Genomic DNA, 14,909 nt, shown 5'->3' with positions numbered 1-14,909 from the left:
CTCAGGTGGATCATTTGCTCATTAGAGAAGCAGGATTCTACAACAACAGCTGTAGCTATATAGTTCAGAATGGGACACATATAAAAATGCACATACAACAGAAAAGCTGTTTGCATAACTAAGAAATATCTCAGTAAGTTAGCAGCTTTATGGAAGTGACGCATATCAATAGGGATCTGCCTTCTTTTCAGCACCTTGGTCATCAAGTAGAAACCCATTCAGGGAAAGAGGTAATGAAGGATTCAAGAAGATTAAATCTCTCAGTTCCTCCTTAGGACTCCAGATCCTGAAGTTTCATTGTCCTCAACCTGTCACCTGTCCCTATTTGCATCATCACCCCTCTTCCCAGACCTTGTCAGAGTTTGCTCAGCAACTTCCCTCTCTTTCCTACAAAATATCAATGGCCAAGAATCCTTTTGAAATTGTCCAGTGTGCTTTGTTTTGGGTCTATAGCTTTTATACAGCAAAAGATTTAGGTACCTTCAATGATGGGTTTCTCCCCCCTACCAGCCACCCTGTGCTTTCAGAGGGAAAAGCATGCAAAAACAAAACAAAACAAAACAAAACAAAAGTCTGTGCTTTGACAGTTGGGTACTGGCTTGCAAATCAATTGTTCCTTGGCTGTGTCTTATGGGGTTGAGCAAGTTATTTACATTTTTGGACTTGCAGTCTGAGATTGTGGATAACGTTTCTGTTGTTCTGTTAAACGGGCCATGTGAGTGTTTCTGAGACAGCATGCTCAGTGCCAGCTCCCTTTCCCTCTGTGCTTAAGGCAGAGAGAAAAGGAGAGAGACTGAGGCTGGATAAGAAACATTCCATTTTCCTATAACAACCATATGCAACTGTGTTGACCACAATATATTCCTAAGGCTTGGCAAAGTGTCCAACACAAAACAAACAACATTGCTAATAATCGTTGAATAAATGAATCCGTAGAGGGCTGTGTGCTTGCTGCATGTGTAGGCAGAAGAATAAAACGCTTTAGCAGGCAAAAAGTGTGAGCTGTTGTAACTGTGTGCAGAGAGAGCAGACAAGCATCCACTGTGGCTGCGGTAGAAGATAAATGGAATGAAAGGTGGCTGCTCTAGCCACCTGAAAGTGTTCACTGAATTCTTTCCTCCTTAGCCAAAACTAACTTTCTTATACAAAAGCCTCTGTGATAAGAGTTGATGTGTGATTTGCTAAATTGGGGTAGCCTATTTTGGGAATATGAACATGATTCACTCTTGGGAAGCTCCAGAATCCATCATCCCTGGTATGCCTATTGGATGGCATGACTTGCTGTCTCTTGTGGCTTGTTCAGGAACGAATGGATAGTGCATGACTAATCAGCTGGCAGCTCCTGCAGAGTAGTCATACAGTTTTCCAGGAACACTAGACCTTTATTACAGCATTTGTACTCATAGGATGATGAATGCTCTTGCCTTTTATTCTGAGACAGCGGTGAAACTTGACAAATGGGATGAGGTTGGAGACCTAGGACGGAACCTTGCACCCTGTTTACCAACATTTACAAATGGGGAAATGACTCGGCTTCGCACACATCTTATATAAATTATGATGATTTGTCTCTGTATAGATCACAGGATGACCCACAATTACTACAGCACATTGTCATTCACGAGCGACAAAATGTATGGTGAGTTTGGAAGAGAGGCTTCTAAAAATTTCACAGAAATGAGCCAGAGAATTGAAGCAATGGTAAGCCTTTTTTTCCACTCTCCATCACTTCTGAGGCATTTGTTGCCACTACAAATTATGTAGTGGCAACAAATGCCGTCAGTCCAGGGTCACTTCCCCCATCTATGTAATTCTTTCTGCCCATTTGTGAGTCAAGTGATGCTCACCTGTCCTCACCTGGAACCAGATGGCAGCAGTAGTTGCGTCACTGTGTAACCATTCCCCTCTCAAGTCCTGGTAAAGGCCCATGACGGGGAGGGGCTGGCTCACTGGTGCTCTTGGCTGTTGGGTGCGTGCCTCTACCCACTTGCTCTCTTACTTCCTGCAATCTTTACCACTGCGCAGCTGAGGCAGTAGCTTGCTTAAAATGCATGTTAAGAGGCAAGAACCTAGGACATAAATATTTGGTCCAAAACCTAGACTACGAGAGATATACGAGATACAACTATCTTAGTATTTAAATTTCTAGACTATTCATTCAACTGATCCTGGTTATTTTTTACAAGATGAGAAGTGACTTAACATAAGGAATATAAAATAAAAGGGATAGTACTGATACGGCTGAAACGAGTGGTCTTTCCTCACTAATTTTTGCCCCTCCCACTCATCCTTCCTGACAAGTGCTGAGTTCTTCAAAGGCAGAGCCCAGAAATTCTGCCACGTCAGTGTGGCCCACAGTATGATCGTTGAGTTCTGTGTTTTGTAAGAAAGAGAGCCTGAGTACCAAAGAAATAGCCAATATTAAAACTCCTCAAGCATGTAACTGAATAGCAGTTCAGGTTTAAAAACAAATCCCTCCCCTGGGATCAGTTTTGGCCACACCAATCAGTAGGAGGCTCTCTGATGCTGACCGCTGTGCTTAACAGACCAACATTTAGAGTGGATGTATCATACATTTAAGCAACTGGAAAAATGAATGACATAAACCAAAAGAGCAGAACCTGAGTCATGAGTTCTCACCACTATCAATGTACTTCAAGAATACATTGGGCTGTTTCTGATAGCTCACAAGGTAATTAGTGGGACGATGTGGAAACAGCATGCAACAGGTCCTGGGATGCCTACTGTAGCACCATCTCCTGCCAGCTTGCTGTACCACCTGGAGTAGCATCTCCTAACTGCTGATATGTCATTTAGCATATTATGCCATCAATCTGGAAGGAATTCTTTATACAAAAATTAAGGTAAAATTGATTAGACAAATCTTCTTACTTTTCAAATTTTCTTCCCATTTCAATATCCTGAATAAGAATAGGAAGAAAAATGCACCCTACCCTCCGGAAACTGCCTCACATCCCAGAAGCCTGAAGATTTGGCCATCGTACTGAGGCAGGGGTCCAGTTCTGGTTACATTTATACATGTAAATGGAATATAGGGAATTTAAGTAATTTCCTCTTTAAGATAAAATGCCTGTGTAAAATAAAGGAAAGGAAATACAATGAAAAAGTCACTCAAAAAAAAAAAAGAGAAAAGAGATGCAACTTTTTCTCATGTTCTTTGTATCATTTCCCAGTATATTTTATGTAGAATCCATCCTGACAAAACTCCAAAGAATATAGATAGAGTTTCTTTAAACACCCTTGGCATTAATAATAATTTTTAAAAATTACTTAGGAAAGATGGAGTCTCATTTAAAATTCTTCAAATGGAACTATTTAAAGGATTTACCCTCTGCTGTTTTGTCTCACCTATGCTGTTGTGTCCTTTGCTACAGAGTGAGAACTCAACAAAATGTAAGAGAGCATAGAAGCGCTCAAAGCGTCTGCCCATGACTGTGTCTGGTAAAGAGCCACACTCAGAAAGTAGCCAACAGCTGCAATGTTGTCCTACTTAAATTTCTAATTAAAAAAAACTAGGTTGGCACAAGTTCTTATTTTTAGCAGTAAGAAATATCTCCACAAAATACCGTTCTTTCAATTGCTTAGAGCCAATCTCATAGATGTGTTAAGGTAAGCCTTTCAGTTCACTTAGGACCCTCTAAGATCCTTTTCAGTGCCAAGAGGGTACACATTACCCACGATACCTGATAGACTTTCACTGGCTTAGGAAATGTGGTGCTGCCGTGCACTCATGGTCGTGACGGAACTATCACTGGACAAAACCGTTTCACTTCCTTCGTCAGCCTGTAGCAGGAGTTCGTATTTCAGGAAACAAGCACTCCCATTTTTTCAAGAGCAAACCTGTCCATTCTTGTAGGTCTCTGTCAGTGTGTCCTGCAGCGGACGGTACGTGTGACTCTGCTAGGATTTCCTAGCTGCTATGATTCCTAAGGTGGAGTTTAACTGAAATCACTGAGTAGGATACCAACAGAAAAACAAACAAAAAAATCCTCCAAGTTCCTCAAGCTAGAAACATTGCGAAACAATGTTTTCAATACTTTAAATGTTACTAATTTTTCCTAGTTTTGAACTAACACCCAGAATTTCAGAAAATTTTGCTTGCTGACATACTTCAATGTTTTCCAAACAGGTGAAATATGCATTCTATAAATCTCCATTAAGGGGGGATTTTGTCAAGTCTCACATTATCAAGTACAGGTATGTGGATCTCGTATGCTCACTTTTGAATTCGATTTAAAGCTGATGCTGTTAACCTGGTCAGCCGTGTTTGCAAGTGTTAAGGATGTGATGCAATTCAACGTAATGCCAGCATTTATTTGGCACCTGTTATGTGTAAGTTGTGGGTTACAGTGTCCCTTACTAATTCTCTAAATTCAAAGCTAAGTGTTTACAAGATAATTGCTAAGGACAGAGGTGTAAGTGGTACCTGTGCTATAAAACTGGTTTTTAGGTAACTCCGAGTAACACAGATAGGTACTTGCCTCACATCTCTTGGTTTAATAGGACGTATTATTCTGAGTCAAACAGTGTCACATAAAAAGGCTTGTCTTCAGGCATTGGTTCTCTTCCTTATAAACATTTTTTTTTCTTTTTTTGAAAGAAGGGTTTAGAAGAGCCAGAAAGTTGCTTTGGAGAAATGGGCAGATTTAGATGATAGGAATTAAAATTGACATTGCCCACTTTTTTTTGGTGGTGGCTGAGGGGTTAACTAGGCATACACTTAGCTACTTCCTTTAGTGGCAAGGAAGATCATCAGCACACTACCTTGTTATCAAGAACACTAAGCTGAGGGTTCTCTATGCAGTACACTAGAACGTAGAAGGAAACAGCAATGGGTTTATTTGTACGCATGCGTGTCCAGCTGCACACATTTCAGTGGATGGATTGTGGCATTATCACTAATTATTCTTTCCCTGCCTAAAGTCAGGAGGAAGATGGCGTGTTGGCCCATATGCTGCTGATTTTTAGATTCCGCGCTACTGAAAATGTGGACACCAAAAATTCAATTATTCAGCGTATTCTACACGAAAAGCTGCAAGATGCCACAGGACCTCCTAAACTAGATCCTGCATCAGTCGAAATTAAAAGTAATTTTATTATTGTTATTATTTAGTTAATTTCACTCATATAGAGCAGATTCACTTGAGGGCTGAGCTTTGTAATTTCTCTTTTGAATCTTTTTAAATTCTGGGGCATTGCCAACAACAGGGCATTTCTTTACAAGTAAATTGGCCCTAATTATGCATTTTAATTTGTAAAAGCTGTTTATTTTTAAGCTATCTCCTGGCAGATTCTTCTAAATTAGGCTTTGTGCATTAGCTATAACACCCAATTATGGGTAGAAAAGGAGCTTTATATATTTCTCTTTTTTTCTCATTTCTTCCCTTATTTCTTTTTGTAACACATGTATGCTTTATTATTTTTATTGAAATTCTTTTTTTTAATTTAAGGAATTTACTTAAGCACTAGATCCTCAGATCACAATAGATTCATGATAATTATAGCACAATTCTCATTAGTTTTTAAGTTAATGTGATATGAATTCAAAGAGAACAGCTTCAATGTGCTTCATAGATATAATTCTAATACTTCATCCCTCCCCACTTCCCTTCCTTCACTGTTTTTCTTTCTTTCCTTTTGTCTTCAAAGTAAAATCAATTTATATTTATTTTTATTTTTTCTGCAGATTTTGCATCTATAAGATTGTGTAGGTGTGGAAGCTGGGTTTATTGTTGCCCTCTTGCTCTCTCTTTTGTAGAGTAAGAGAGACTTACTAAGTGGTGATGGGTTGTCACTGTTAGGAAGTAAAGAATGAGCTCCTCAGTTGAAATCAATATCTGACGAAGGGCTAGCACGTATTAAACAACACAGATATAAAGGAATAGCATGTGGGCCACATGTATGAACATATCAATCCCCACTACGCCTCCATTCTGTATCCCCGGAAATACAGAACCAGTGAGCACAATCCACAATGGGCTGAAAATAATAAATTTTCATCCACATGATGTTATCAAACAAGATACAGAAATAAAAATGCATCACAAGAGTGGTGAAAACAGAAACCAAACCTCCCCTATGAGAGTTCTGATCCAGTTTTCTGCCAATGTATCTGGGAAAGCAGATTATGACAATTTCCTGGGCCCTGCCACCCAAGTGGACACCAAGGCAGAGTTCCAGGCTCCTGACTTTGTCCTGGAATTGGCAGCCACTTAGTCAAAAACTCAGTGAGTGAGCCGTATTGCTCCTTTTCTCTGTCTAATAACTAGGTGTATAATAACAAATAAATAAATAAATAAATCTGCTTTTCAAATAAATAAATTTATCTTTAAAAATATATAAAAGAAAGCCTCAGAAGAAAAGACTTAAGAAGTGATAACATAGGGCCCAGCATGGCCTAGCGGCTAAAGTCCTTGCCTTGAACACCCCGGGATCCCATATGGGCGCCACTTCTAATCCCGGCAGCCCCGCTTCCCGTCCAGCTCCCTGCCTGTGGCCTGGGAAAGCAGTCGAGGACGGCCCAAAGCCTTGGGACCCTGCTCCCGCGTGGGCGACCTGGAAGAAGTTCCTGCCTCCTGGCTTCGGATTGGCATAGCATCGGCCATTGTGCTCACTTGGGGAGTGAATCATCAGATGGAAGATCTTCCTCTCTGTATATCTGACTTTCCAATAAATACATAAATCTTAAAAAAAAAGTGATAACATGCTTGTGAATGAAATGCCATTTGGATGAGTTATACATATGAAACTGCTTCTATTTTGGTAAAATGACTTCAAATTATGGTCAGTAAAAACATAATCATATTGGGCTCTGCGCTGTAGCCTAGTGGCTAAAGTCCTCACCTTGCATGTGCTAGGATCCCTTATAGGTGCAGGTTCTAATCCTGGTAGCCTTGCTTCCCATGCAGCTCCCTGTTTGTGGCCTGAGAAAGCAGTCAAGGATAGCCCATAGCTTTGAGACCCTGCACCCACGTTGGAGACCTGGAAGAAGCTCCTGGCTCTGGCTCCGGATTAGCTCAGCTTTGGCTGCTGCAAGACACTTGGGGAGCGAACCAGTGAAAGGAAGCTTTTTCTCTCTGTGTCTCCATCTCTCTGTAGATCTTTCTAATAAAAAAAAACCACACACAATCATATTTGAGGAAACAGTGCTTAGTATTTCCCAAAGACGGGTTGTGGACAATGTGCATCTTATTTCCTGGCATAAACCTCAAATTTGGGGGCTTTAACCCAAAGCTACTGATTCAAATATGCTTCTTATGTACCCCTTATGTATCCCTGTTGTTTCAGGCACCCTGCCCCTGTCTCTTCCCTCTTCCCCAACAGGCAATGAGCATACTAAATTAATGGTAAATTAACACTTTGATTTCTTAGGGATGCTCTCTTATTAGTGAAATTTACCAACTTTTTAATAGGTGAAATACTGAGATGCATTGTGCAATTCTGATATACTGATATTCTTCTACTCATGATATCTCTGTATTTCAGAAATCAACAAGACAGAAACAGACAAATTTCTGAACAACTGTAAGTTTGACATTTATTAAAATTGCATTAATGCTTACATGTAAATTGGTAATATGTTACGTCTTAGGGTTTCTTTGTGCTGATGTTTAGGGGCAGAATTCAACTTTGTTGATTTCTAAAGAGCTTGTGGTTCTCTACCTTATGACTGAGGCCTGCTTTGTTACTAAAATTTGAAAATTTTGGAGTAGATGTATGTGTACTTATTAGAACTGTGTACGCAAAGTGAATGGAACTTTTAAAGAAGGGACAAAAATGTTCAATTATTAATGTTCTTTTTCCAGTATCTGGAACACAATGTGACAAAGTTTTCTACAGATTTTATAAAAGTAATCTAAATATTGTAATTCCTTCAGTTAGGAGAAAAAAATTTCTTTCAATCTATCTAAAAATAAAATTTTGATGATACTAGTCCCATGCTATAAAAATTCCAGGCAATCATGGGATTGAGGAAGATTTTCATAAGATTTCTGAATGCTCCTGTAATATGTTTCAACGTATTTTAGAAGCAATCAATACCCCTAGACTTTATATTTCCGTTTCTCAGAAGTTTAGTGTCCCACCATGATTTAGCGAATACACTTAAAAACTATGGAATTAGTACAGATTACACTTTTCTTAGAAGACAGAAGCAAATGTACTTGTCAGCTTAGAATATTGGTTAATTTATAAACTTCAGTAAGCAGAATCCACAATTGTTTTTCTTTTTTGAGTAGCATGTTCTGCTACCAAAATTTGTTAGGAACCTACTATGTGCTAGTACAATGTTAAGCAGTAGAAATAAACCATGGATTTGCTGTCACCTGAGCCCAGAGCAGCTCATATTCTATATTCTAATGGGACCAGATGAGTGACACTCACATGAACACAGAGTCATGTGTTGCTTAAATCAGGGTTAGGTTTGAAGTGATTTCATTGTTGTGTAAGCATCATCATGTGTTCTTATGTGGGCTATCTGCTATAGGTCAATTAGTCAACACAGTCTGCTGATGCAATCAAGAGATGTGGTAACCATGATGTATGAAGTTGTTATCGGTGTAAGATTGCATGCTGTTTTGCAAGAAGTGTTCTTTAACAGTAGGATACAGCTAAAATATAATGCAATGTTGTAAATATGTATCAGTAGTACAGTTGTTTCATACTCTTATAAAGTACTATGTAATATCCATAATTGTGTTACTATCATTCTATTCAACTGGTAATACACAGGCTTTTAATTTTTCTGTACGAGCATCAACACAAACATGTATTTCATTACGCTATGATGTTACAATGGGTGTGATGTCACTAGCTCCATTATTAGCTTCTGGATCACCATTGTACATGCAATCTGTCATTGACTGAAGCACCACTGCATGACACATGACTGTAATTCTAAAACAGCTATTCTTCACCAAGGACAGTTTCATACATGAAATGTCATCTCACACTGTGGCATTTTGTCAGGATTGTAGAGGCAATGTTACTAGCTAGGATCCCAAAAAACATCCTATGAAGCACAGGCCAGCCTCGCGATAAAGAATGTTATATATCAAAGTACCAATAGTGCACAGGTTGAGTAACTGTCATGAACAATTTTGAGCAGTGTGTGTGTGTGTGTGTGTGAGTGTGTGCGTGTATCAATTATTTGACTCTCTTTCATTTTATAAAATGTAAGCCTGTTATTACTTCTTCTAGGATTCATTCTCTAGCAACTTCCCTGTCTCCAAAGCAGGCTAGTTATGATTTTCTTGATGCTTCAATAATAATAACACTTTATAAATACATATGTAAGGATTTCAGAAATCTGTTGCAACATGGTGGACATTTGGTACAGTAAATAAGATGTCTTTGTGACACCCACATCCTATATTGTGGTGCCTTTGTTCCTAATTCCAGCTGCCTTTTAAATACCCACCTAGCAAGCAGTAGGTGATTGTTTATGTAGTTGGGTCCCTGCCAGCCATGCCAAGAACCTAAATTAAAGTCCTACTCCCTGGTTTCAAACTGGCACAGCCCCACTGCTGCATTTGGGAAATGAGATAGCAAATCTAGGATTTCTCTCTGGGTATCTCCATGCCTCCTCCTTTCAAATAAAATAAATAAGTACACAAATCTAGTGAAAATAAGTGTATATTTTCATTTCATTTTTCCATTAACTCTTTGAAGTATCTTCATGTATGGCGTATTATTATTATTACTACTAATAATAATTAGTCATAACTAATCCAGTTTGGAGGTAAAGGACTTGTCAGAGACAGTCTTCCAGCAGTCAGATTCGAATCTGAAAATCCGAGGAAGAGGTAACTAAAGGGAATACTACTGCTCAAGCAAAGTTAACAACATGGAAAAATAGTTCATATTGATGGAGCACAAGTACAAGAAAGTTGGGATGTAATACAATTTAAAACTTAATGTGATTGTTAATTACTCTCTCTTTGACAGGTTGTGGGACACGAAGGAGTAAATCTGCAAGACAGAGTGTCAGAATAATTGGTGGTACAGAAGTCGAAGAAGGAGAATGGCCGTGGCAAGCCAGCCTGCAGTGGGATGGCATCCACCGCTGTGGAGCCACTCTGATTAACAGCACATGGCTTCTGAGTGCTGCTCACTGCTTTATCTTGTAAGTTCTGGCCCTCTCTGATGACTGAGGGTAAACAAAGTGTCCAGGGTTCGGCAAAAGGAATCTGTATCTCTACTATAAAAGTTAAATGTCAAAATGGTCAAAAAAAGCTAAAGCTATAACAAATAATCAAGGCATCAGCACAGTAAAAAGATTTAAATTGTAACATAAAAACCACATTGTGGGATGAAGGACAAATATCTATAAATTTTTGTGTACAACAGGAGTTGTTATCAGCTTAAAGTTGCATATTGTGACTGTTAGAAATGTTAAATATTGTCATGGTAAGCACAAAACAAATTGCTTTAGCAGATATGCAAATGATAAAAAGATAAAAGTTTAGCACTGTAGAAAATGATCATATCACAAAGGTGGACATCAAGAGACAAAGAAAGGGACTGCAAAAAACTCAGTTTTGGGTCTAATTAGGTAAGTTTTTTTTTCTTTTTTTATTGTTAATAACATTGTATTATGTGATACAGTTTTATAGGTACTGGGATTCCACCCACCCCTCCCATAACCCTCTCCCCATGGTGGATTCCTCCACCTTGTTGCATAACCACAGTTCAAGTTCAGTTAAGATTCCTTCATTGCAAGCATATACCAAGCATAGAGTCCAGCATCTTATTGTCCAGATAAGTTCAATGGCTTCTTGGGGAGACCTTCTCTGGTCTGAAAGTAGAGCCAACAGAGTAAAATCCCGATCAATTAAAAGCTCCAACATGACATCAGCAACAGATAAGTTAAAACATATTTCTTTTTTTTTTTTTTAAAGATCTATTTTTATTATTTTTCATTGGAAAGGCAGATATACAGAGAGGAGAGACAGAGAGGAAGATCTTCCGTCCAATGATTCACTCCCCAAGTGAGCGCAACGGGCCGATACTATGCCGATCCGAAGCCAGGAGCCTCTTCCGGGTCTCCCACACAGGTGCAGGGTCCCAAAGCTTTGGGCCGTCCTCGACTGCTTTCCCAGGCCACAGGCAGGGAGCTGGAAGGGAAGCGGGGCTGCCGGGATTAGAACCGGCGCCCATATGGGATCCCGGGCGTGCAAGGCGAGGACCTTTTAACCACTTGTGCCACCGCGCCGGGCCCGAAAACATATTTCTAATAGCATTAAAAATAAATTAAATATCCAGAAATAAATTTAACTGAGGTATACACTGGAAGATATTAAACATCAAGGAGAGACTTTAGGCCCTGGTGATGGCTCAGTTAGTTGATCTTTCACCTTGTGGGTGCCAGGGTCCCATGTGGACATCGGTTCGTGTGCTCACTGTTCCATTTTCCATCTAGTTCCCTGTTTGTGGCCCATGAGGACAGGGGAGAATGGCCCAAAGTCCTGGGACCCTGCACCCATGTAGGAGACCCAGAAGAGACTCTTGGCTCCTGGCTTCTTGCTTTGGATTGGTTAAGTTTCTGTTGTTGTGGCCATTGTTGGGGAATGAACCAGCAGAGGAAAGACCTTTCTCTCTGTCTTTATAAAATCTGCCTTTCCTAAATAAATAAATAAATAAATAAGGAAAGAAAAAAGGGACGACTTTAGAGATGCAAGTCAGGAAAGTTATCCTATACTCAGGAATCAACAAGAATATTGTTTACAAGTATGTACTAAATAAAGACATATTCAATGAAATCTCTGTAAGAATGATATTGATATTCTTCACAGAAGCAGAAACAAGGAACTTATGGGATGTTATCTCATGTACATTAGAATGATTGTGATTAAAAAAAAGTCAAGTGATAGATGCTGGTGAAGGTGTGGCAAACAGAAAACTTACACTTTGTTAATGGGAATGTAGATTGACATAGCCATTATGCAAAACAGTATGGAGGGTTTTAAAATGAATTAAAAAATAGAAATGCCAAAGAGCCCAACAATTCCTTTTTTTGTCATATGCCTGGAGAAAATTAAATTGTGCTATTTTAAAAGCATTTGTATTCTCATGTTCACTGTAGCAATATTCATAGCAGCCAGATACGATAATATTCTACTTACCTGTTATAGATAAATGGATAAAACAATCTTGGTAGCTACATGACAGAATTGTATCACCTAAAAATGGAATTCAGCTCTGAAACCAAATAAGACTATGCCATTTGCAGCAACATGGATAAGCCTGGAGGATGCTCTGTTTAGTGAAATAAGTCAAGTATTAAGAGGAAAATATGACTTGGTTCATATGTATGGACTTTTAAAAAACAAAAGTCAAAGATACATTGAAGAACAGAGCAGGGGCACATAGGTTGTTATGGAGAGGGGAATGGGAGAATGTAGATCTGAGTAATGAAATTAGCAGCTCTGTGGGAATAGTAAGCGTCGAGAAACAAAGAACAGCATGGGCACCGCACATCATAAATTGTTGGAGAATGAACCAATGAATGGAAGAATTTCTGTCTGTCCCTCTGATTTTCAAATAAGATAAAATTAAGCAAACTAACACTTTCTGCATTATTAATTCATAAACACACAAAGTTTGTTTTAAAAAAATAGGAATGTAAGTCATCTTTGGACTTTGAGCTGGACGTTACAAAGGAGGCCCACTAGTATCTTTATCAGAGATTACAGTTTACATGGATTATTGGAATAGTTCCAAAGACAAATTTCAGAAGCAAGAATGAGAATGATTGTGTCCAGTGTTTGGGCACAGTGGATTAAGCCACCATTGTAATTCCAGTATCCTGTATGGACACCAGTTCAAGTTCCAGCTTCCCCATTTCTTTTCCAGCTCTTTGCTAATGTTGTTGGGAAAGCAGAGGAAGGTGACAAATGTGCTTGGATCTCTGCATCCACATGGGAGACCTGGATGGAGTTCCTGTCTCTCGGCTTTTGCTTGGCCCAGCATTGGCCATCACAATCTTTTGGGACTTTCTGTATACTATCTTTCAGACAAATAAAAATAAAAAAAAGATTTAAAGGGATAATTGTGCATAAAGAAATCGGAAAATGACAAGCAATACAAATTAAAGGTGCTAATTAGCTATGTTCCAAGGAACAGAAGCCCTTTTATCCTGTGTTAAACATACATAATGTATAGAATTATGCAGCCTTGTTGGTTTTCAAGGAAGCCTATTTGCTGTGGGTAGACTATCTAGGGCACTCAGAACACACTGACTTCTCTCTTTCTGGACAGCATATGCTTTCCTTCTGTCCCTAGAGTCCTCGGTACCCCAGGATCTGGAGGGCGTGGCTTGGCATTAGGACTGCATATGCCCCCAAGACTGATTCTCAGATTAAAAAGGACTTGTGTCTACACATGTGAGCTATAAGTTAGGAAGGAAAATTTGTACTGTTACTTACAAACTGAATCGTTTAATGCAACTGATTAGATTGGAAGCATGGAAAACTGGAATGTAGTCTTTATTCTCTTCTTCCAGGTATAAGGATCCAGCCAGGTGGACTGCATCCTTTGGAGTAACCATAAAACCTCTCAAAATGAGGCAAGGCCTCCGGAGAATAATTGTCCACGAGAAATACAACCACTCAACACATGACTATGATATCTCACTGGCAGAGCTTTCTAGCCCTGTTCCCTACACAAATGCAGTACACAGAATTTGTCTCCCTGAGGCAAGCCATGAATTTCATCCAGGTGATGAGATGTTTGTGACAGGTTTTGGAGCACGACAGAATGATGGTGAGTATTTAAGGAGAAATGTGGATTGTAATGGCCTGATTCAATATTCTAAGTCATTGAATGAGCAGAATACCATTCATGCCAAATTATGTTGGCCTTTGGTCACATAGACCTAGGTCAAGTCAAATCCAATGAACAAACTAAATTACTTGGAAGACACTAAAATTCTTTCCTGTTTTAGGTCATTATTAGTTGTATCGCTACTGGAAGAATGATGAAAGAGAAAGTCTGTTCTCTTAGCACCTGAAGCCTTTACTAGGGAATTATCCACCAAGATTAAAGATCATCTGTATACCATGAAAACTCACAGAACCATAAGGCCACTATTCTCCCCAAATGAAATTTATTTATAATTTTACTAAAGGGGCATAAATAATTTAGAGAAGTGAGCTTGATTTGCAGGCATCGAACTTTTTATTTAAAGTAGTTATTTAGAAAATAGTTCTTTTTTCAGACATTACTGCATCCAAACGTATGTGTCCTAAAACTATATATTACATCCTACATTATTATTGAAAGGACTTTCTTCAGGTTTATAAAATATCTGTACTCATATAGATGCAAAGACTTTTTTCTCATTTAGGTTACAGTCAAAATCACCTTCGAGAAGTACAGGTGGATCTCATACAGACTGATATTTGTAATGATCCTCAAGTTTATAACGGTGCCATAACTCCTAGAATGTTATGTGCTGGCTCCTTACAAGGAAAAAGAGATGCATGTCAGGTAAGCGGTTTTGCTTGTTGGAATGCTATATGAGCGTTTTGTCTGCTATTTTTTTGAAGTAATCATAAATTTATAAGAAGTTGCAAAGATAATACAGAGAAGTCACATGTACATTTCAATGAGGTGCAGGAAGAGAAACTGGGATTAAAGGTGTATTCAATGAAATAATACAGGAAAATTTCCCTAAACTGGAGAAATAATTGGCAAACAGCATCCAGGAGGGCCTCAGAACTCCCAATAGGGTTGATCAAAAGTGATCTTCACCACGACATACGATAATCAAGCTCTCTTCAATCGAACATAAGGAAAACTCGTAATGTTTCTCTTCTCTTTCGCCTGCTATCTTTTCCTCTTCCTCAGCTCTACTTGACTAGATTCATTGGACCTTTACCACAGTCCTT

General features: G+C 38.9%; 1 protein-coding gene across 1 annotated transcript in view; it reads left to right on the top strand.

The window, feature by feature from the left end:
* LOC121147122 (transmembrane protease serine 11E-like) overlaps positions 1–14,909 on the top strand; it is a 41,682-nt gene that overhangs the window by 18,836 nt on the left and 7,937 nt on the right. The window contains exons 3-9 of the mRNA XM_040966858.1: positions 1,580–1,701; positions 4,151–4,218; positions 4,945–5,108; positions 7,507–7,545; positions 9,967–10,144; positions 13,523–13,782; positions 14,366–14,508. Coding sequence (XP_040822792.1) covers positions 1,580–1,701; positions 4,151–4,218; positions 4,945–5,108; positions 7,507–7,545; positions 9,967–10,144; positions 13,523–13,782; positions 14,366–14,508 — 974 coding nt within the window. The remainder of the gene's footprint in view (positions 1–1,579; positions 1,702–4,150; positions 4,219–4,944; positions 5,109–7,506; positions 7,546–9,966; positions 10,145–13,522; positions 13,783–14,365; positions 14,509–14,909) is intronic.

The sequence above is a fragment of the Ochotona curzoniae genome, unplaced genomic scaffold, assembly GCF_017591425.1.
Source record: "Ochotona curzoniae isolate NIBS_2020 unplaced genomic scaffold, NIBS_Ocur_1.0 scaffold_4506, whole genome shotgun sequence".
Classification (NCBI taxonomy): domain Eukaryota; kingdom Metazoa; phylum Chordata; class Mammalia; order Lagomorpha; family Ochotonidae; genus Ochotona; species Ochotona curzoniae.
Note: the sequence above shows the minus strand (reverse complement) of the source record. Positions and strands in the feature narration are given on the sequence as shown.